The 23,452-nt window shown below is 38.0% G+C and overlaps 3 protein-coding genes and 2 long non-coding RNA genes across 7 annotated transcripts; 3 read left to right on the top strand and 2 right to left on the bottom strand.

The window, feature by feature from the left end:
* The first annotated feature begins 31 nt into the window (after nt 1-31).
* Nucleotides 32-4,452, top strand: LOC113586075 (uncharacterized). Its single transcript, XM_027023933.3, has 4 exons — nt 32-356; nt 482-799; nt 891-1,199; nt 4,029-4,452. Exons 1-4 carry the CDS (start codon nt 326-328, stop codon nt 4,391-4,393), a joined length of 1,023 nt encoding a protein of 340 aa, XP_026879734.2. The 5' UTR covers nt 32-325; the 3' UTR covers nt 4,394-4,452.
* Nucleotides 4,453-6,943: 2,491 nt separating this feature from the next.
* On the bottom strand, nt 6,944-11,403 carry LOC145656929 (uncharacterized). The gene is made up of 3 exons (XR_014122563.1): nt 11,151-11,403; nt 9,063-9,188; nt 6,944-7,341 (listed from the first exon to the last, which is right to left on the bottom strand). It is a non-coding gene; the product is annotated as an uncharacterized LOC145656929 (long non-coding RNA).
* On the top strand, nt 10,936-15,576 carry LOC113569901 (uncharacterized). 2 transcript variants are annotated; one of them, XR_014122561.1, is made up of 5 exons: nt 10,936-11,011; nt 13,862-13,980; nt 14,132-14,452; nt 14,988-15,281; nt 15,413-15,576. It is a non-coding gene; the product is annotated as an uncharacterized LOC113569901 (long non-coding RNA). The 2 variants fall into 2 exon arrangements; XR_014122562.1 differs by lacking the exon at nt 10,936-11,011 and adding an exon at nt 11,034-11,194.
* A 478-nt stretch (nt 15,577-16,054) lies between these two features.
* Nucleotides 16,055-23,215, bottom strand: LOC113569789 (very-long-chain (3R)-3-hydroxyacyl-CoA dehydratase-like). Of its 2 annotated transcripts, none has more exons than XM_026997815.3 (9): nt 23,151-23,215; nt 22,921-23,022; nt 22,457-22,505; nt 22,253-22,363; nt 21,910-22,037; nt 21,677-21,789; nt 21,488-21,594; nt 21,059-21,190; nt 16,055-19,354 (listed from the first exon to the last, which is right to left on the bottom strand). In XM_026997815.3, exons 2-9 carry the CDS (start codon nt 22,966-22,968, stop codon nt 19,287-19,289), a joined length of 756 nt encoding a protein of 251 aa, XP_026853616.1. In that variant the 5' UTR covers nt 22,969-23,022; nt 23,151-23,215; the 3' UTR covers nt 16,055-19,286. The 2 variants fall into 2 exon arrangements, with proteins under 2 accessions (XP_026853616.1, XP_026853617.1); XM_026997816.3 differs by having other exon boundaries at nt 22,921-23,019; nt 23,151-23,210.
* On the top strand, nt 17,826-18,505 carry helz2c (helicase with zinc finger 2c; the record flags this gene model as incomplete). The annotated part of the gene is given in 4 exon segments (XM_035533870.2): nt 17,826-18,003; nt 18,124-18,248; nt 18,250-18,304; nt 18,390-18,505. Coding segments are annotated over 4 exon segments (474 nt in total), but the record flags the coding sequence as incomplete, so codon positions are not given.
* Nucleotides 23,216-23,452: the final 237 nt, after the last annotated feature.

Raw genomic sequence — 23,452 nt, 5'->3', positions numbered from 1 at the left:
AAAACTGAAAGTGGCAAAATGGAAAGTGATCAATAGTCAGGTGAGGTTATGTAAAGGAACGACAGTCTTAATAAATATTATATATATCTATCTATCGATTTAACTCATTTATTAGTAGTCTTTTGTATATCAATGCGTGTTTTGTTTTACAGCGGGATTTTTTTCTTGTATTTGTGTGGTTGTATCTTATATACATTAAACGCTAAATTGTTCGATCAAGCAAAACAAAACTAGGAAAAAGAAAACAGATTCCTCGACTTTCTTTATTCGGTGGAATAAAATTTCCTCCAAATTAATTAATATTACTTTGCATTTAGTAAAACCTATGGAATGTTTTTGGATTTTATTCAGTTTTGGTAAGTAATAATTATTTTCAGTAACATTTAAGTCTTTTGTTAAACTCTTTGTAAATCTGGTAATAAATTACTCTTATTTTCAGTTCACTCAATTCTTTCCCTTAAACCAAAAATTCCCTTTGTAGTGTATTTAGCAACTTCCTTCAATGTGAAACAAGTAAAACTTGGGGATCCAGTAACACTCCTGTGTAAAGGACAACAGAAAAAAGACTATCCAGGAAGGGTAGAATGGAGCACATCAGACCAAATGGTGGCTCAGTATTCTGCTGGGACTTTTAAGCCTGGCCGAGGTTTTGAAGACCGCGTGCATCTCCCTGACAATGGGACGCTTAAGAAGGGGAATTTTTCACTCACTATCTCTCCCACAGTTTATAGTGACTATGACACCTATGAGTGTTGGTATGAAAATGAACACTTGAACAGCTGGACTCTAAAAATTATGAGTAAGTGGTTATCATATAATTCAAGTAATCATCTATAAACCTATATTATTTGAGAGCTAGAATTTCTGAAAGATGTTCTTTTTGTTCACAGCCAGCTTGCCAGCAACATATGTGATGCTGGGGGATGCAGCAACACTCCCTTGCTACGCACGTATAAACAGAAACACACCTGAGAGTGACATTACTCTGCAGTGGACTAAAGGAGATGAGATAGTGCTGAGCATTAAAAATGGAATTCTAAGGAAGTTCAAGAATTTCCAACAAAGAGTTACTGTTACACCTTCCGAGATCCGAAAGGGCAACATCTCTCTACATTTCAGTGAAACGTATCTCTCTGATAATGGCACATATACATGCCAAATGGACAACAATGTCAAGCACGTGACACTTCAACTTACAGGTATAGTGAGCATATGTCAGTGCCATACCTACACCGTTGAATTAACTAACTTTTAAATGAATGATATTCTTAACAGTAAAAGAGTTAATTCACTATTGAGGAATTTGATAAAAATGAACACTTTTGAACATTAGTGATAATAGCAATAAAATGAATAAATCATGTGTTTTTTTTAACCATTAAATGTTAACATACCATTGTAAGCTTAAATAATCATGGTGGGGTATAAATCAAAGATCAGCTCTTCCCCACATTATATTTAATATCAATGGTTTTATGTAAATAATTTTCAAAACTTTCACTTTCCTCATGCTTTCTATTCTCATGTTGTTACCTTATTAGTTTGGAGAACTGTAAAAAGTTATTATATATTGTAATGACAAGGGGTAAGGAGGCGGACGCAAGTGTGGAAAATAGAGATTTATTAGGGGCAAATACAGTGTCGTAGTCGTAAGGATAGTCCAGGGTCAAAGAGCCAACAAGGAGTGAACAAGCATACATGATAAACAAAACAAGAGCTAGAATAATGTTTCCAGTGTTCAGATTTGCCACTATGAGACTATCTCTTTGAGATTTCATGGTGTAACCTCTTTTCAAATCTTTTTTTAAAAACTAAGATGTTGCAAAATCCTTTGAACAATTGTAAAAAAAAAAAAGTAAAATCTTTTTAAGAATAAATACAATAATTTAATCTCCACAAAAAATATCTTTAAACAAATCCAGATATATCATTCATTATTTAAAAAAGAGTTTAGATGGAAACTTTCTGTGGATGAAAATTCAAATCGTACTAATTGAATCTAAGTACATCAAAGGCTAATATTCACAGGAATTCTTATAATCATACTGCACTATTTTGATTAAAACGTGCTTGAAAAAGAGACCTTGGTATGATATTTGATTCAGAATTTCATATGCAGTAATATATTTTTTCACAAACAAATATAAAGAAATCAAATTATAATGTCGAAGTTTATCTATAGATATTATCTCACTGTAGTAAAAAAGCTTGTGTACCACTTCTCAGCATTACAGGGAGTGCAATCTAATGACTGCAATGACTGAAACAAGGGGGAGTGAAGATAGAATTGGTTTATTACAATAAACAAGGTTGATGGGGGCAAACACACATATCAGAGATAGGGTCATCACTGAACATTTCTGAATGGGAGGCTAAGCATCCCAGGAGAAATGCAAACTTGAAAAACAGCCATCCATTAACACCTGCCCTAACTGCTGCATTGTTTAAAGCAAAAGTAGTTTTTAGTTTGGTTTTTAAGTAGTTACATTATTTGTTTATCATCAGTGAGTGTCAAAGATATTTCATTTCAGACAAACAGACATTCAAATTAGATATTTACTTTTATGCTGAAGTTAGAGTCTTCAGGAACATTCTCTGACACAAGACACTGAAACTGGTAGAGATTTTAGCAAAGCAGTGCACAGTGAATCAAGTGTCACAGATCCCCTAAACATCTTTCAGATGTTTGCATTAATCCAGGTTTCATGGCTGTTGTGTGGCAGCAGCACCTCCCTTAGGTCCTAGTGGCTCTTTATCTCAGTATATTGACAATTTAGAGACATGATGGCACAGTCGAATAAAATAGAATTAATAGGAACTTTTGATGATTTAAACCAATAATGCATGCTTTTTTTGGGGGGGGGGGGGTGCTCAATAACATTTAGGGAAGCTACAGGCCCCCCAAATCAGACCTGACTCAATTGATTCAAAACATTAATGACTCAATTGATGAGAGATAAGCAAGAAGCAAAGTTTAAAAAAGAAGTCTAAATTCCAATTAGGGGCAAACAGTGTTAAGAGAGGCAGGCAAAAAGGCAAAGTCAAAGAACAGTCCAAAAAAGGATGAATAATCAACAGCAAAAAAACTCAGCACAATAGACTTTGGAATGAGTCTAAACACAAGAGTCCTTTGTGTGTGTGAGGAAGAGTGGCGTAGCAGGGGACTCTAGAGGGCGTAGCAAGGGATATGACAATGATGCAGCTTTTAATAGGGAAATACTGGTATATACAGTCCAGATGGCAGAGTCAGGGAGGAGGTAGTGATCAAAAGCTAAAGAATCCAGATCAGTTCGGGCAGAAATAAACAAAGCACAGTCAAATAAAACAAAATGGGAGACACAAGCAAAAATGTTGAATACCCCAGACAGCATTGAAAAAACAAACAAAAAAACAAAAACAAAAATGCAGAGCAAAAAACAATAATCCTAAAAAAAAAAAAGACAGAGGCAAGAAGAAAGAGAAATACCAAAGGATACAGAGAGAGAAAATGGCTCAGGACTGCAGTAGAAGAATAACTGGCATTGCTTTGCAAAGGTCTGATGTGATTTGAGGAGAGGAATATTGATAGGAAAGGTTAATTAGAGGAAGGGGATTCAGTTGTGGAAGATTCATTTTGTTATGTCATGGGGTTTTCGTTTGGGGGGGGGACTGTGGAAAAAGAAGAAATAGGTAGGATATTCATTTTACTATGGAAAAGTATTATTCAGATTAATTTCTTAACCTCATGTCTTAACCTATTAGAGTCTGGTAATGAAAATGTGTTATATATTATAATTGATTCAATTTGTCAAGAAAGGTATTGTTATTATGGACTTCCACAGTGTGTGTGTGTGTGTGTGTGTGTGTGTGTGTGTGTGTGTGTGTGTGTGTGTGTGTGTGTGCGTGTGTGCGTGTGTATATCATGGGTGTGTAATATATGCTAAAAAACAGACATGATATTTTTTTTGGCTTTTGTGACATTCATAGTGTTTCAAATATTTAGCTATTGTACTCACCATTTAATATTTAAATCTCCTTTTGTCTTTCAGCTTGTCACAGGACAATACCAGTTGCTCTTGGACAAGCACTCTTAATTCCACTACATACTGATGAGAACGTAAATGTTCTCTTCCAAAGACCACAGATTTCACAAACCTACATTGTTATATGTGAGACATCCTGCAACACCATGGACTGGAGTAAAAGACTTTATGACATGGAACTTAAAATAGTTAGAAAAGAACATATTGGTACATATAATATAATGCACAGAAGCAAACATCAGACCATCTGTACCTATGTCATCGTTTCACCTGAGAATATTAAGAATAACAATGAACTTACATGTAACACAAATCGTGTCTTCATTGCATTGATTGTATGTTCTTGTATTTATTTTTGTGTCAGAATCTGAACATTACATTGATATTATTACACTGACATTTATCAAACAACATTAAATTGGACCCATTGACACAATGACTTTGAATGTTTAATTTTTAGATGAGCTGTCAGGCTGAGAACAGAGGAAGAAGTGAAGTTAGTCTCAGTTTTGAAGTCATGTCTCAAATGGCCCCTAATTTTTTACTATCATTAGTTCAGCTCAGAGTTAAATCTGCATCCTGCATCATCCAGCATCCTCTCACGTTATTCATGTGTTGATAAGATGACATTAATATAACAATCATTCAACTAGCAAACTAATAGTTAACATTATTGTGTATCCTGCTGCATGTAATTCAAACAACTAATAATTTTGTAGAAAAATACATCTATTACCTTACATTAGGATTAGCTAGTGCTAAATGGCCAAAAAAACACATGTAGCTAGCTAGCATTATCATTTTTTAATACTTATATTTCCCTATTTATTACAAAAAAACAAACAAAAAATACATAAGCATTTAATTATGTAGAAATAATTACAGTCTTCAAATTAATGAAGGGGATATAATTATTTTTATTTTTTCATAGTTAAAAAAGAAATTCCCACAGACCCACTGCAATTATTCCAACTAACATCATAACATGTCAACACATTGCTGCTCACCTACTTCCGTTGAGAGGAGGTTCCGCGGAAACGGTATGGGAATGGTGAGACAGCTGCTCAGCCTGCAGCTGTATTTGTTGGGCCTGGAACCAGGGAGGGCTTAAAAATAAGGAGACCATACATTCGTTGGGACCTTTAAAATGTGTCCATCTTGGGTTTCTAATGTACCTAAAATGTCCAGGATTTGGCTTTCCTTTCATGCTGACATTTGCTTTCTCCAGTCACCATAATGTGTGTGGCTGTCTTTGCTTTGCTTTGACCATAACTGAAGCTCCACATCTACACAGAAGTGGCTATTTGGACTAAACGTAATGTAATAAAGCATGGACTGGTTTCTAGCTGGGCCACCCAATGGAGGATGGGTTACCTCTTGAGTCTTGGTCTTGTAAAGGTTTTTCTTAATTTATCAAGGAGATTTTCCTTGCCACTGTTGACTTTGGCTAGCTCATTTGTAAAGCTGCTTTGTGATTATATAAATAAATTATACACACACACACACACACACACACACACACACACACTGCCTGGCCAAAAAAAAAGGTCACCACCTGCATTTAACTAAACAAATAGGTAAGAGCCTACCATTATTGTTTAATTACTGCATGGGTGATTATGTTTCAGCTGGCAACAACTTATTTAACCCTAACTGATGCAGTGAGTAGCTTCTCATTTATTAAACAACCATGTCGAAAGACACATCCTGTGGTCGTAGAAAAGATGTTAATCTGTTTCAGAAGGATCAAATTATTGGCATGCATCAAGCAGAGAAAACATCCAAGGAGATTGCTGAAACTACTAAAATCGGGTTAAGAACTGTCCGACGCATTATTAAAAAGTGGAAGGACGGTGGGGAAACATCTCTGAGGAAGGAATGCGGTCAGAAAAAAATCTTGAATGATCATGATCGACGATCACTTAAATGTGTGGTGAAATAAAATCGTAGAAAAACAACAGTAGGGGATATGTTGTGAAAGTAAGAGCATTTCCACATGCACAATGTGAAAGGAACTCAAGGAATTGGGACTAAACAGCTGTGTAGCTTTAAGAAAACCACTTGTCAGTGAGGCTAACCGGCAAAAATGGCTACAATTTGCTAGGGAGCATAAAGATTAGACTCTAGAGCAATGGAAGAAGGTCATGTGGTCTGATGAGTCCAGATATACCCTGTTCCAGAGTGATGGGCACATCAGGATAAGAAGAGAGGCGGCTGAAGTGATGTACCCATCATGCCTAGTGCCTACCATACAAGCCTGTGGGGGCAATGATCTGGGGTTGCTGCAGTTGGTCAGGTCTAGGTTCAGCAACGTTATGTGCCCAAAGAATGAGGTCGGCTGACTACCTGAATATACTGAACGACCAGATTATTCCATCAATGGATTTTTTCTTCCTTGATGGCACGGGCATATTCCAAGATGACAATGCCTGGATTCATCTGGCTCAGATTGTGAAAGAGTGGTTCAGGGAGCATGAGACATAATTTTCACACATGGATTGGCCACCACAGAGTCCAGACCAGAACCCCACTGAGAATCTTTGGGATGTGCTGGAGTAGACTTTACACAATGGTCCAAATCGCCCATCATCAATAAAAGATCTTGGGGGGGAAAATTAATACAACTCTGGACAGAAATAAATGTGACATTGCAGAAGCTTGTGGAAACAATGCCACAGCAAATGCATGCCGTAATCAAAGCTAAAGGCAGCCCAACGAAATATTAGAGTGTGTGACCTTTTTTTGGCCAGGCAGTATATATAGTTACAACCCCGTCTAGGCTGTAAGGCCGTAACAAGGAAAAAGAAGTACAAACGGCTAGTGTAATGGAAGTTGTGAAAAAGTGAACAGCAACAAAGTAAACAAAAGCACAAATGGAATGGATTTTTTTCAGTGTATTTTACTGGGGTTATCATTTACAAATAATCTTACTGGTGCAATTCCTTCAGGAGTGACCCAGGCCAAAATAATAACCAAAACCCACACTAATTAAATAAACATACACGCTAACTAAGCCTAATAACACAAGAAACATACAACAGACTTTCCTAATTCCCTGATACATAAACAGAGACAATATTTACACTCTTTACACAATCTATATATGTGCATATATACACAGCTACCGAAGCAGAAGGGGCGAAGCCAAAGACAATGTCCAAAAATGGGGAAAAACAAGGTCATACACAAAACATCATACACATTTTCAGTCACAGCCAAACAAAACTCCAAACTAACATGCAGCCTCCTTTCTCTCTCTCTTCCTCTTTCTCTCTTGTGGGAGGGGTTTTTAAATAGCCGACACAGTTGGCTGGAAAACCTGGCAAGGAATAGGGCAGAGTATCAAACAGGTTAGAAATCCTGGCAGAACACATATACACACATCCATCTTTCTGTAACAATATATATATATATATATTCCTTCAATGAGAAAATTAAGCACATTACAGATAACATTCAGAGTATTGATGTGACACTGGGCAGCTACTTAGAGATCAGAACAACCAAGCTAAAAAAGACTCTAGAATCCTTTACACCCAAGAGCCTGAATTTACATCTCTGCTCTCATGCTTAAAATCCTCCACTTGCTTACTAGACACACACTTTCTTAAGGAAATTCTACCTGAAGTAACTGAACCTTTACTAAATTTAATAAACTCCTCCTTGAACATTGGCTACATACCTAAATAATTCAAACTAGTAGTAATCAGACCACTTTCAAAAAATCTAACCTTGACCCATGTCAGTTGTCAAACTACAGGTCGATATCAAACCTTTCATTCATTTCCAAGGTCCTAGAAAAAAAAAAACTGTAGCTCAGCAGCTAAGCTCATACCTGAATCAGAGCCAGATACATGAAATCATTCAGTCAGGGTTTAGGCTTCATCACAGTACAGAGACAACACTGATTAAAGTGGTTAATGACCTGTTGTTGGCTTCTGACCAGGGTTATGTTTCTTTGCATATAGCGCTTGAACTGAGTGCAGCAGTTGACACTATAGATAAGAACATTTTACTAGATAGACTTGGGATTAGGGGAATAGCCCTTTCCTGGTTTAAATCTTATCTAGTCGGCCATTACCAGTTTGTTAACATAAATGAGACTTTTTTCAGCATACAAGGGTAGCTATGGTGTCCCACAAAGATCTGTTCTAAAGCCTCTGCTTTTTTCTTTATATATGCTACCTGTAGGTGGCATTATACATTTAAAAAAATGTTACCTACTGTACAGTCAGGCATGTTAATTGCCTTCCATCTTAGGTAAAGGTGTAGGTCTGGGTGTCCATGAGCATTGAAAGTTATAGTAAACTGGGATGCTATAATGCTCGTTTGTTGACTGAAAGTGGCAGAGTGCTGATATTCCAGGGTGCCCTCATGCCTGTGTTTCCGTCTGGCTCTATCCTTTTAGCTGTGCTGCCATAGCTAGATCTGCCAGAGTCCACTATATTTACCTAATTTACACACCCTCGTACCTGGACATGACTAATAATATATTTTATTCTTTCTGCTGAGGTACACCTACCCATGATCCTAAAGAAAGTATACCTAGGTACATCAGAACTACTGAAAAGTGTTTACTGAAGTAGTGAAACTTTATAAAAACTGATGATTTATTCTATGACCATCACAATTTTTTTTTAACTTCATGTGTTTGTATTTTATTATAGCTCTGAAGGCAATTGTTACTGGTCTTGTTAATCTAATAAATAAATTAATTAAAAGTATAATTACTCTTTTTTGAAAACAAAAATATGAACAATCTAATTAATATGAGTAGCTTCCAAAACAAACGACTTTGTGGAAAATTAGGTGGCATACTTCTCTGCTTTCTCATTTTTTTAAATTTCTTCATTAAAACATAAGTCTTAAGATTAATCAGAAGAGACCAATGAATAACAAGAGCATGACAGAGGTCATTTAAAAAGAGTGGGAATGAGAATTCAGTCCATCATGGCTATGTCAGAGGGTGAAACTTCTGTAGTTGTAGTGCACAGAGGACACAATCACCAAACCAGACAGAATAAGGTGGCTGCTAATTACTAAAATCTCCAGCAAAGGCTGGTTTCTTCATGGGGATGAGTGATCATACAGGTGAGGCCTTTGTTTTCAAGCACAGCAGGAGTGTCTCTGGCACATGCAGGTGACTCCACTGTGGTAGGAACTAACCTGACCAAGAACACACAGAATGGGAGACAAACAGAAAAACAAAGGGCATATCAAACACTGTTAAAAACCCACAGTGGAAAAACAGACAAGCCAAATGAACTAGAATGAACGAAGACATTTTATATAGATTCTCTCAACAATCACAATGTACCAGTAATCTAATTTTAGATGATTTTCATAGATAATTTTTTAAAAACTGTACAGTTTTTAAAGAACAAAGCTATTCTCATTAGTCATTTAAGAAGGAAATACTCAGTAGCTGCTATTTGAAGACAGACACAGCTCAAGCTTGAACAAAACCAAATAAACTCAGAAGCTTGGAGACCAGGCAGTTCTTGAAACTTTAAGACTGCCCAGTGCTAGACTTGGAGCAAGAACACAAGTGTACAAAACAGTAAAACTCCACGTCCAATAATGCTGTTATCCATATTCGTTATTTGGCTTTCCTCTTGAGTTTGTTGCGATAACCTCTTCCCCTTTCATTCAGTTTTAATTATAACAAAAGTCTGAAGTGAGCAATTGCTATAACAATGCTACCAGCCTGTACCCCTGATAGCTAGCTAAAAATCAAGTTTGACACAAATGTGCATTTGCTCCTACAAGATGACAAATTTGTTTACAGTCTAGCACTAGAAACAACTCACTACTTGCCAACAATAGTTACCTTTGGGTGAGTTTGATTTTGCAGCCAATCATCAATTAGCTAGTTGTCTTTAGTATTTTATCATTTTAATGATTAAGTCTGCAATTAAATGGCCCTTAGTTATTGATTGAATTACATCAGGCTCAGGATTGTCGAGTGCAGTCATTCTGTATCTGTCTACAACTCAAAATGAAGTTCCTCACCATCTTCCAGCTGTAGGAAATGTTGCTGGCTAGCTAACTAGTTAGCTAATTTAAAAGTACAATATTCAAAGTACCTAACCATTGTCACCACAGGTAGGTCTGCTAAACTTCGTGCTAGCTAGCTAATGTAATAGCTGTATGTGTAAGGTGGGCTCAAACCCAGGTCAGCTAGGTGACAACACCAATAGCCTACTGGGTGAGCAACCAAACTCTAAGAATGGTAGGCCCGTGTGCAGAACAGTTAGATCTTGCATTAGGTAAAACAAAAGAAAAAAACTAACCACCACACCAAGCATGGAAAAAGGGAGAACAAAGGATGCCACAGGAAGAAATGGCAACCCCGATGCACTGGGGAAAACCAAACTAAAACTTCCCAAACAAAACCAGAAAACAGAGAGGAACTTGAAGAGCTAAAGGAAGCCTCAGGAGAGAGACAGACTCGAGAGAGAAAACTGGAGAGGGGAGGGGATGTGTGAAAACACAAACACAAACACCCACACAGACAAGAAGTGAGGTGTAGCAGGAGGGCTCACAGACCTAAATACCTGAAGTCACCAGCTAGAAGCTTGTCTCAAAACTTTAGCAAAGACCCAGCACTGAAGGACTGGGTCACAGGGCTTTTATAAGGTCTCACCCAGCTGTTGGGTGTTAAGCCTGATTAGTGGCGTGGTTGACTCGAGGTCTCCCTCTAGTGGCCGGAGGAGGCCTTGGCCTTTTTAAATTGACATATAAACTCGGTAAAATAGGGCGTTTTTATGTTTGTTGCGGCGTATTTTACAGCGTAGTGAAAAATGGTGTATTTTTCGTCATAAAAATGTCCAAAACGCCGAATTTTGCCTGATTTACAAATAAAGCGATTTAGTTTGACGCGAATTTTGACCACTTTGGCTTTCCATTAAAAAAAAAAAACCCTTGCGCACGAATTCCGTAAAAACGAAAGCGAAATTGTCTGTTTCTATTAATGGAATTTGTTTTTGGTAAGTGGAATGCTTTAGTTTGTCAAAATCAAGTTTTATGCATTGGCAACTAGTAATGTAAATGCAGGTTGTAAATGTAGTAATCTAATAATAGGCTAATGTAAAATGTTCCCAGTATGCTTCTATAATAGACTCTTACCTCCTTAGGTGCAGTGACTAACATAACGTTGAACAATTCCATAGGTAATGGAGAATCATAAATTAGTCAACTGTATTTCACAACTGTCGATAATGTGAAACAGGGTCCTGTTTCGCAAAATCTTCGTAGTCTTGAAAGTAAAATATGTAATAATATGTAACACAAAGATCTTTGTTTTTTGAAGCTTGTAGATGAAACCCAGCCCAGTTCGTTTAGTAGTTAAGCAATTCTGAATTCAATTTTGTTGTTACTACCTTATTGACTGGCTGCAGCATTCATTTTTGTTGACATTACTGACATTCATGCGCCATAGCTAAACAAATTACAGGTTACATGCCAGATTACAGGTTTGTTTGTGATGACACACTAACATCAATCTTCATGACTCTCTCGTTTAAAGTCTGTACCGAAGCGCTTGTTTACAAGAACTCCACGGAGTCTTACTGTGGTGAAGCTATCCGCGCTTTAGCGATTCACGGTTAAATCAAATCAAATCAAGTCAAATTTATTTATATAGTGCTTTTTACAACAGATGTTGTCACATAGCAGCTTTACAAATATCCAGGTCCAAGCCCCCAGTTAGCAAGCCAAGGGTGACAGTGTCAAGGAAAAACTCCTTAGAGCATGAGGAAGAAACCTTGAGAGAAATTAAGATTCATCCTCCTCTGGCCGACAACGGTCACTACAATAGCAAATATCTTAAGAGAAAAATAAATAAATAAATAATAAAATGAAAAAAAAAGCAATTCATGTTTAGTCCAGATTTTTAGAAGTCATAGTCCTGTCCCAATGGTGTATGCGTGTCTGAAACCCATCCCGCAAGAGAATGTCCATCAAGGTCAACAGGGAAGTAGTTAGCTGGGATGGAGGTGTGGTGAGCTACATCATGGGACATCAGATGGGAGTAGCCATGGCAGCTGAGACAGGTTGAGGCTCAGTAATATCATGACATCAGGGGTAGGTGTACCTCAGCATAAAGAGAGAATAGATTGTTAGGCATGTCCAGGTACGAGGGTGTGTAAATTAGGGAACCATAATGTGCAAAGATGGACTCTAGCAGATCTATCTATGGCAGCATAGCTAAAAGGATAGAGTCAGAAGGAACCATAGGCATGAGGGCACCCTGGAACATCAGCACTTCACCACTCTCAGTCAACAAACTTGAGTGACAAAAGAGAGGTAAAGTGACAGCATCGTAAACATAGCTAAGGGCTTTTATTCTTATGTGGTAGTGAAAGTGTTTTGGCATTATGAGAAATATCTGAGAAACAGATATCCAATTTCAGCCTATATGAAATTAATACATATTCACCCAAAGGTAGTATGACTTTAATATGGCTTTATTAAAAAATGGTACAGTGAAATCTGTCCACACTTTGCTGATTGGCAAGGGCTCCTACTCTAATGTGTTAGTAGAACTGTCTTGACATTATGAGAAATTTCTGAGAAACAGATATCCAAATTTAGCCTATACAAAATGAGTGCATTATTTTTGCCTAAAGGTAGTTTTTTGCCTATGCTAAAGGGCTCCTGCTCACATGTGGTAGTGGAACTGTTTTTGCATTATGTTCAAATTCAGAAAAATATTTAACCATACTTTCTCTGAATTAAATGCACATGTAAACACCATTACAAATACAAGGACTACAATATAGATTTATTTAAAAAACTGGTGCAGTAGAATCTTTCAAACTTGATCTGGTGATAGCCAAGGGCCACCACTCAACTGGCAGTGGAATTTTTCAGCCCTGGAGTACCCCATGCCTTGCACTATTTCACTAGTGATAACCCCTGTTTTAGTTGGCACTCAAGCACTATAATAATCATATAGAAAAAAGCATTTTTGCACAATGCTTATTAAGCTGTTTAAATATATTACTGATTGTGTTTGATCTAATGATGCAAGTAAACTAGTTCAATCAAGTAAACTGTATTTTGTACTTTTAAATCTAGTAATAGTGCGTGTCTTCGTGAAAGCTCTTAAAAAAAAAAAACACACAAGCTTGACCGCGGTAGAATCTCAAGGTTTTGGCATACAGTAGCCTATAGCCTTTTGCACAGAAGCACTGAAGAGACCATCATCTTGACCACTATCTTTATTTATAGAAAACTGCAAAACTGTCACTATATAATCATACAACACAATCATAAGAAACAGAATTTATATCTTACCTGCACAAGGTTTGTATTGGTTTATTTTTGCGTCTGAATAGTGTAAAGTTTGATCATGTCAAATGTTTAGAATGCAAATTAAACTGCACAAATAATTCTCAGTTTCAGTGTTTAGACAAGTGCAGTTAAAACCTACTGTAAAAGTGGCAGGGAGGGACCAAGATGAGAGTACAATTGCAGAGAGTCTTTATTCTCTATAATAACACAACAATACGCAAAGCGTAACAATGGCTTATGGCACATCGATGTGGAAGCAGGCTTGCATGCGACTGCTTCTAGGTGGTTGTACAATTGAGCAATGCACAGCACTGGAAGAGAGTACCTCTGGCCATTAAAAAGGTAGAGAACAAATAAGGCATTGGTACTCAAGGTTAATAATCATGTGATTGGGAACGGGACAGGTGTGGTGTGTGCATGTGTATGGGTGTGTGTGTGTGGGTGTGTGTGAGAGTGGCTGAGTGCCTGATGCGCCATGGCACATATGCATGCACACTGAATACTGTAGCTTTCTACACCCTTACATTTTTATTTCCCTGCAGCCAGTTATATCCAGTACATCAAGTAGTTCAAGCTGCAGATGTAAAAAAAAAAATGCACTTGTTACCAACAAACCTGGCTACAAGTGTCAGCTTTGTCCTGATCATACTGCATCTCAGTGGTAAGTCAAGATCAGTCCTGCATATCCTGTCTTATTTCCTCACTTTCTCATTAAATAAAGTTTCCTTATTTAGTATGCATGTAATGACAGAACTACACACGATAGTGTTGAAAACTACTTTTTTCTAAAGTGATTTTTTCAAATTTGTCAGTGTCTTACAGTATGGAAGTGCGTGTGTCCGTGGGATCCACAGCAATTCTGTCGTGCTACAGTCATGTTGACCAACAACTTAACAGTAACAATATTCATATGCAGTGGAAGAAAGGAGATACAATAGTTCTGGACTTTCATGATGGCAAAATGGATCGTGATTTAGAGTACAGTTTCAGGACAACAGTGGAAGTTGAGTCTGTTCCTAAGGGGGATTTTTCTCTCAGCATAACAGATACAAAGACCACAGACAGTGGTGTGTACAAGTGCCTGGACTATTACCGTGGAATTCTTAGTTCAATCATTCTGGATGTGTATGAAGGTAATTTATCAGGATTATTAGAAAATCTACAGTATACAGTTTTAAATGCCTCTTTGATTTGCATGTCATGTGAATCAAAATAAGTGTTGTGCTCCTATACTTCACATAGATTTAAAGATGATGAACAAGAAATTGTCACAAAATATAGCAATCAGATCTCCACTACACACCAAGGTACACTTTGTATAATAACCATAGTAGTATGTAGCACAAAAGGTAACAGGTAACAAAAGGTGTACCAAAGTGAATTCCAGTCCCATATTTTGTTGATTCAGTTGATGATCTCCGAATAATTCTCAAGCCTTTGCTGAGGGGTCTGATGTGGCTTTGAGCACTGAATACACAATAGTGTGCAGGACTGGCACTGCAAGTCTGATACTGTTATGGGTGAAGTAATCTGCTGTCTGATTTTTCATCTGAGATCAACTGAGAATATTTTGCTTCTGCATATCACCGTATGTTGGGGGGGGTTGCTACAATTTGCAGTAGATATTGAAAGTGATTTTGCTTCTATCGTCTGCCTTGCATTTTCTAGAGAAAATTTTAAAACTTCACCGGTATGCTGGAGATTCCCTGACTATTCTTATTCCACCTGAGGAAGTTCAAATCAAGTTTATCAACAGTGACTCACCACAGTGGCTTTGCTCTCTCTTTTTGGACTGGGCAGTTTGCAAAACAGACAGCTATGGAAGGTTTAAATATAAGAATGGACTTTTAACTATGGAGCACCTTACAAAGGATGATGAAGGGAGATACACAGTGACAAAGGCTCTTGGGAATAGGATAATAAAAGAAGTGTATGTTCAAATCTCAAGCAGTCCTCCCAAAGGTATGAAATACATTTTGTTTTTGTCATGTTTCCTCCACCTCTACAATATTTTATTATTTCAAATCATGTTTTTAATGGCCTGCTTTAGTCTTGATTATAATCCTTTATTCTCCTTCACTGATCTTTTTTAGTGATGTACACCTGTTGGACTATTTTGTGTCTGATTCTGGTGGTTTGGATTTACATTCAAAGACGTAAAAGATTGACGAGATTCTACAGATGAAAATGAAATGCTGAAATGTTACACTATGTGGAACTTTTGTGTAAATATATTATTGCACATTAAATTACATTTATTACATCTTTGTGTGTGTTTTTTGTAATAACTCATCACCACCTAAGAAAAAGATTCAGATTAAGCTGTGGTGGTGGCAGGTAAGAAGCGAGATGTGAGTGTGGAAAGGGAGGCTCTTTATTCTGCATAGTCATTATAGAACAGAGGAAGCGTAGCAGCGAGCTGACAACTTTTTAAAACTTTTAAAAATGAAAGTGAAGAAAAGCACTGGCAGTAAAGACTCGAGGCATATAGACACAGGCGAGTTAGTGAAGGTCAGTGAAGGCTGCCAGCAAAATACAATTGGGGCATTGGAAACGCAGTAGTTGAGAAGCAATGTGCAGCACTGGACCCGGGCTCCTGTGGTCTTTAAATAGAGGGAAAAACAAAAGAGGTAAACACAGGTGGAAGGAATCAATATGCAGGGGATTGGGAGCAGGGTGAATTCAATGTGTGTGTGTGTGTGTGTGTGTGTCCAAAATGAAAGCTCAGTTTGTGCCTAAGCAACTTATAGCTAAATATAAAGAGGTTGGCAACAGGTATACTTGTTTGGTGTGAAGTGTGTACAAACAGTGCACACATGAAGTTATGTAATCATTCTCACAGTGGTTAGTGTGATCATTATCATTCATGGCTGGCTTCTGGCCTCAGTACAACTGATGGTCATATTTTATTTGCATGGCAGACCCCTCGTAACATTTGCAATTACATTAAAGACTTGATTGTGGGTTTAACAGGCACAGCAGCATTTATCACTTAGGCATTTCATGAAATATTTCATGATGTCTCTCAGTGATAATACTGATGGAGATGATGGAGGATTATTACAACCTTTGAGTGATGATCTTAAGGCTTTGATTGTTAGGGACTCTATCATGATGCACTGCATTTCAAACACAATAACTTGGTAGGTAATGCATAGGCAGTCAAAAATAATCTGTCAGATGCACACATGCAAAACACTGATGTTTAGCAAGTGTCTTAATGCTTGCAACTTACAATTATGAGTGAGTACAATTTGAGCAAGTGAGGGTTAAGGGCCTTGCTCAGGGGCCCAACAGTGGCAACTTGGCAGTGGTGGGACTTGAACCAGCAACCTTTCAATTGTAAGTCAAGTACTTTAACATATTCACTTATCAAATTGCAAACCCTGATATGTAGTTTTCTAAATAGATTACATATTGTTTTCAGTTCATGTTCAAAAAGCAATTTAGAACAGCACAAAATCCAAATTCTAGAAACTATTAAGTATTTTTTTGTTTAATTTGCCCTGTCTTTTTATAGATTGTGCTTATGGGAGACCACAAACAGGTTTGGCCAATAGTATGCTCTGCTCGGTTGAAGGAGCTGGACATGGAACAGTCTCTCTTTGAATGACATACAGAATGTTAAAGGATTTTGGTACACTTCATTTAGTTCTCTTAGAGTAACATCCCCCCACCCCCATTTTTAAGGAATAAATAAATAAATCAAGCATTTATTATTTTGTCCTTCGTAGCAAGAGAGTATATGCAAATTTCCATCTGAAGAATTTTATGGAGGCAAGCTGAGGACTGAAGCCCAGCAAAGATCCAGATTTCTGCTTAATAACAGAAATACACCAACAGCTATTCTCTTTGGTCACGTCAAGGGAGATGAGATTACTTTGGCTGTTTCAACAGAAGCTGGCAAAAAAAATTCAGTGGCCAATAAATTGGAGGAAGAACAAGCAGTAAGATTGGAGCATGCAGATCAACAATGATATCCACCAGAACACATTCATGCGATCGCTTCAATACCTGAATGACACCTTATAGGAACGTATTATAGGATATTCTTTCTTGGTTTTAAAGATGAGATGACATTTTTACAGGATTTTATATACAGAGGGTGAAATAAGTATTTTCTAAGTAAACATATTTCTAAAGGTGCTATTGACATGAAATTCTCACCAGATGTCGGTAACAATCCATCCAATCCACACGTACAAAGAAATAAAACCATAGATGTCCATAACTTACGTTATGTGTAATAATGAGAAATGACACAGGGAAAAAGTATTGAACACACTTACTGAAATTTATTTAATACTTCGTACAAAAGCATTTGTTGGCGATGACAGCTTGAAGGCGCCTCCTGTATGGAGAAACTTAGAAAATTGGTGACGTGGTCAATACTTATTTCACCCGCTGTAATATATAATAGGGGATGTTTAAACCATTTCATAAATTTGGATATTACATGATGCTGGTCTAAGCAGCAATCACTAATCCCTGTTTTGGTTCTATTGTAATCAGGTGTGGGTAGCTGATCTATTGATCAGTCTCTCTGGTGTGCCACCTTAGATCATCGCCATCCTGACACCTTATAATGCACAGATGTCCACAATCAAAAAGATTTTGAAAAAGAAGACTAGTGAGAAGAAAGGCTTTGAGCATGTCAGTGTTTGCACAATTATGAAAAGCCAAGGTGTGTTGTTTTTTTTTCACAGACCCTCACACAGGTTAACTCCACATATTGAGGTCTGCTTGTAAGACTGAAATGGCTGTACAATATGTATTTTGTATGTGGGTGTGTATGAGTGTTTAGGGAGTAAGTGGCCTTATGTGATAGTTTCTAAAGTGCGAGCCTGTCCTCTTTCTTAGATACAAAACAGGTATCTGGCTGTAGCCAGCAGAGGCTGGCTAGGGAAGAAACTGGGGTATGTCACTGACCCCCAACCAGGTGAACGTCGCAATCATGCATGCTCAGAATGGACTCTGCATTCTGGGTAAAAGACAAAGGACAAAGCAAACACACTGCTTTCACACAAATACACAAAGGAGTGATGCGATTTGTGTTTTTCTGTTTTGCAGGTAATTCTCACTTGCTGGAGTGCAGTGAACTCTGGAAAAAACTGCTATCTCACTATCAAGCACAGAATTGTGTGCTGATTTCAGCCCAAAACATTAAAGTCTGGCATAACTGCTAATTGTGTAACATCTTCAACCCATTACATTTACCTGACACTTCTATCCAAAGCAACTTACAATTACTACTGAGTACAACTTGAGCAATCAAGGGTTAAGGGCCTTGCTCAGGGGCCCAAAAACAGCAACTTGGCAGGGCTGGGGCTTGAACCAGCAACCTTCTGATTACAAGTCAAGTACCTTAACCGCTAAGCAACCACTGCAACTAGCTCAAAACTTTTGGTCCTCATTAAAGAAAATACGTCTAAATAAGAAATGCTTGCAGATTAACAGATACTGGCATTGTTATTGTAAGAGATAAATATTCTGTACCCAAATGTTTGAGCTTTCATGACAGCCTTTTCTTACCATGGATTAGTATTCTCATGGCATTTGTAAACACTCATCATATTTTGATGAATAGGGTGTGAGAGGAGTTGAACTTTTAAGCAGTCAATGGTTTACAGAAACCATTTCCTCACTGACTATAAAAAATCCTAACAATCATTAAATAGCTTTAAATATATACTTAGCTTGCTATCTATTTCTTGTTCTGTTGACATTTGTGTTTGTCATTGCCCAGCTGAATGGGGGAAAATACAGATTTAATTTCATAAACAGCTATACTTTTATTGTCTGGTTTATGACAATAGAAATTCACCTTGCTGTCACTGAAAATGATCAGTTATGGAAACACAACAAACATCCTCCCAGCAGTTCTGCAATTACATATCACCACTGTGTAACCATCATGAAGTGAAATTGAGGATTTAAAAGTAACAAATCCGTTTGTTTTCACAGACGTTAGTCACGTTTCAGTTGGAACTGTCTTCGCCTTTGGCTTACCAGGTGCCTGATATTTATCAAGAGACCTGTAAAACAAACACATGTAATGTGCACATCTCCCAGTTGGGAAACTACCTTCCATTTTTTGGTGGGTAATGATAGGTTATGTGACCAGCGACAAGCCAATAATATACAGTAGATTTTAAAAGTCTATGCACCCCTGTTAAATGGCACGTTTTTGTGATGTAAAAAATCAGACCAATAAAAAATTTCAGATTTCCACTTTTAATGGAAAGCTTTTACTTATAATCTGTACAATTAAACTGAGAAACAAACTAAAATCTTTTAGAGGGGCAAAATAAAAATAAAAAACTGAAATAATGCAGTTGCATAAGTGTGCACACACACTTATAATTGGGGATGTGGCTGTGTTCAGAATTAACCAATCACATTCTAACTCTTGATAAATAGCAGTCAGTACACATCTGCCATCATTTAAAGTGAATCTGTTTAACCCCATATTTAATCCAACTGTTCATGTAAGATTTTTCTGACATTTTCTTAGTAGCATCTTGCAGCAAAAGCAATGAACTGCAAATAAATTTTCAAGGCATTAGACATACCATAGAACACAGTGAAGATGGTCATCAACAAGAGAACAAAATATGGCACAACAGAGACTTCACCAAGAACTGGACATCCCTCTAAAATTGCTGAAAATAGAAAGAAAACTGTTCCAGAAAGCTGCCAAAAGGCCTACAGCCACACTAAAGGAGCTGCAGGAATTTCCGGCAAGTACTGGTTGTGTACTACATATGACAACAGCCTCCTGTATCTTTCACATGTCTGGGCTATGGCGTAGGGTAGCAGGATGGAAGCCTGTTCTTACAAACAAACAAAAAAAAAACAAAAAAAACGCACAAGCCCAGCTACATTTCGCAAAAAACCTACTTCAAGTCTGCCAAAAGCACATGGGAATATGTGTTATGGACTGATGAGACCAATGTTGGCCATAATTCCAAAAGGTATGTTTGGTATAAAGACTGCATCACCAAAACACCATACCCACAGGTGAAGCATGGTGATGGCAGTATTACGCTTTTGAATTGTTTTGTTTCATCTGAAACTGGGGCTTTGGTCAAGGTGGAGGGAATTATGACCACTGCCAAATATCAGTCAATTTTGGCACAAAACTAAGTATGAGGAGGAATTGCACTTTTCAGCATGACAATGACCCAAAGCACACTTCCACAAAAGAATGGCTTCACTGGAAGTTTTTGAATGGCCCAACAAGAGCACAGATCTGAATTCCACTCAAAATCTGTGGGGTGACCTGAAGAGGGCTGTGCACAGGAAATTCCCTCACAATTTGACAGATCTGGAGCGATCCTGCAAGGAAGAGTGGGTAAAGCTCGCCATGTCAAGATGTGCCATGCTGATAGAGTCCTACCCAAAAGACTGAGTGCATAAAATCAAATGGTGCTTTATCAAAGTGATTGTGCATATTTATGCAACAAATGTTACTGTAAGTTTTCATTTTTCCCTCCAAAATAATTCTTGCATCATTTTGGATCAATTCTTCAGTTGAATTGTATAGATTATATGATTCATCTTGGTCTAATTTTATACATCACAAAAACGTGGCATTTTAACAGGAATGTGTAGAGTTATACTTATATCCACTGTAATGTATGTCAATGAAACCAATCAAATGGCACCAGTTTGCCTTTGATCATTTTCACAAAGATAAATGATATCAAGTTTAACATGGCAGAACAGATTTATCATACCAAAAAGCATGAGGACCAGGTAGAGTCTAAGAGAGAAAGAGAAACTGATGGAGAAGCCCACTGCCTCAGGGAGAGGGATGCTGAAGAGTCCGCTCTTGTCAAACACAGGCAGGGACTGGAGCACAGCTGCAGCTGAAAGAGGACATGGCCCGACTTTAACCCCTAACCTACACGATATATGATATTCCCAATGTGGAACTGCAACCAAACTGCACATCTGAGAGCAGGGGGCTCTTTTATCTCACACTCTGGCTTAGACTGTGACAGTTAATACATTTTTGCCCTACCACCTTTCAGTTTGAGAGTAAACTTAACCTACCTTTTTTAACACTCATTTGTGATAGACAGACATTTGTGCATATCTATAATAATTTAATTGATCAATTTGCTTATGCATGGCCAGGTGTTTGCTACTGAGTGCTTTGTCACCTTCTGCCACAGCAGTGAGTGGATACAGCAGCACCCAGACGGCATTCTGGAGCCACGTGAGGGTCCTCCTCTCCATCCCGATGCTCACCACCGCGTGAGCAAGGTACCTGGAGCAGTCACGAACAGGGTCAGATCCAACCATGCATGGGACTCGCCCCACACCCCGCTTCAGTCAGCCACCTGCATCACCTGAACATGTCCATGGCACTCCAGAGGTAGAAGACACAGAAGACGACACTTCGTCCCTGCATGTCTGGCAGGCTGCCGAACACGACAAACAGAATGAGGTTTCTCCCCGCTACCTGTGAGCCACGGAGGGCAGGGCAGTCTCAGTGTGATGGAATGCAGCAAAACGCAACATGTTTTCAGGGTTGATGCAAGATGTGAAAGGGGGGGTTTCTGCTGTGGGATAGAAGCCTTGCCTGTATCAGAGTGGGGAAGACAGGAGTCTTGACAAGGCCCAGGGTTGCATTCATCACCTCCAGTGCTGCCAGCATCTGACAGCTGTACAGCACTGCAGCACATGAGCCAAACGCACTGTTCAATGCACCTAGAGATGACATACATAAACAGCTATATGTCCTATAAGTCTATATCATAATTACATACAATAGTTCATCACTTTATCTTCTGTAACTTTTAATATGAACAATGGTGATATTTATTATTGTGTATGCTAATTAGACAACATCCATAATTATGTAATTCTAAGCATTATGTCATCATATTTAGAGTTGTTTCAGCATGTAACTGGTGAGGTGTAACCTTGGCCCTGCAATATGAGATCAGCAGTCAATCGGCTCAAGGTCCAGGAGAACCCCAGGAACTGAAGCAGGTTGTACAAGAACAGGTAGCATTGTCTCAGAACGTCCAACACTAATGTAAAAGCAACACAAACTTTAAGGTTCATTCTAACAATATAGCAAAATGTGATTCACATTGGCAATGCACTTTGTTGTTATGGCCTACCATTCTTGTTCTCCAGATGTCTTTCAGTTGCAATATTCTGTTCATCCCCCTGTAACAGTGTTTGTATGTTTGTAAGCATCACTGGAGTAGTCAGACCAGTTTTTGCTACCATTCCATCATAGAACCGAAACTGGTTCTAGTTTATTAAGATAGTTTTCAGTCAATCAAGGGTGGCAAAATAGTCACAGCAATAGAGGTCCTTTTTGTGTAAAAAATAAGGATTCTAACCTACCTGAGACAAGTCTAAACCATCCTTTTTTCTGTAATGAAAAAGTCCATGTGACCCCCCCCCCCAATTCCTTATTACATTCTTTACAATGGCTGTTTTGAGGCAGAGGCGGGGAGGGTGTTGACACTTTGCAATTGATATGTTATGAAGATAGCTTTTTTTTGTTTTGCATGCAGAATCTAACGGGAAGTCTTTCGCATACACACTATTACTAAACCCATACAATGAAAGTTACCTCTTGACGCTCCATTTCGGACGCAAATAGTGATAGTGAAATCACCATGTGTTGTCAGTGATTTACACCGACAAATCTTCGGAGATGCCGTCGACCAGACTGCTGACATAAATTTTACGCATGTAAATCCTAAAACTATAGACTATGTAGTCAACGAAAACATACAGTATAATGTTCACTAAGTTGTACAAACATCATTGTAAAGTGTAGCCTCAGAGAAACATCAATACCTATGACTTGTTTTCTGATTGCAATACGGTGGGCAAGGGCGGAAGAACGTCAGACTGGTTTTGTTTAACTTGTGCGCCCTCTTGCGAAACTTTCAGGACATTGTCAAAAAAAATAAACTGATAATAAACACATTGACGTACAATGCAACATACCATTTACACCTACGAGCATTAAATTATCCACACATCAAGTGCAAACTCAAACTTAATCGCGAAAACCCTCTTCCTAAAATAAATAAATGTTCTTTTCAAAGTATTCACTATTACAAAGGACAAAACGGCAAACACCTTATATTCCAAAT

This window comes from Electrophorus electricus, chromosome 3 (genome assembly GCF_041902795.1).
Source record: "Electrophorus electricus isolate QZ-2024a chromosome 3, ASM4190279v1, whole genome shotgun sequence".
Lineage (NCBI taxonomy): Eukaryota > Metazoa > Chordata > Actinopteri > Gymnotiformes > Gymnotidae > Electrophorus > Electrophorus electricus.
This window is presented reverse-complemented; position numbering and strand designations above follow the sequence as displayed.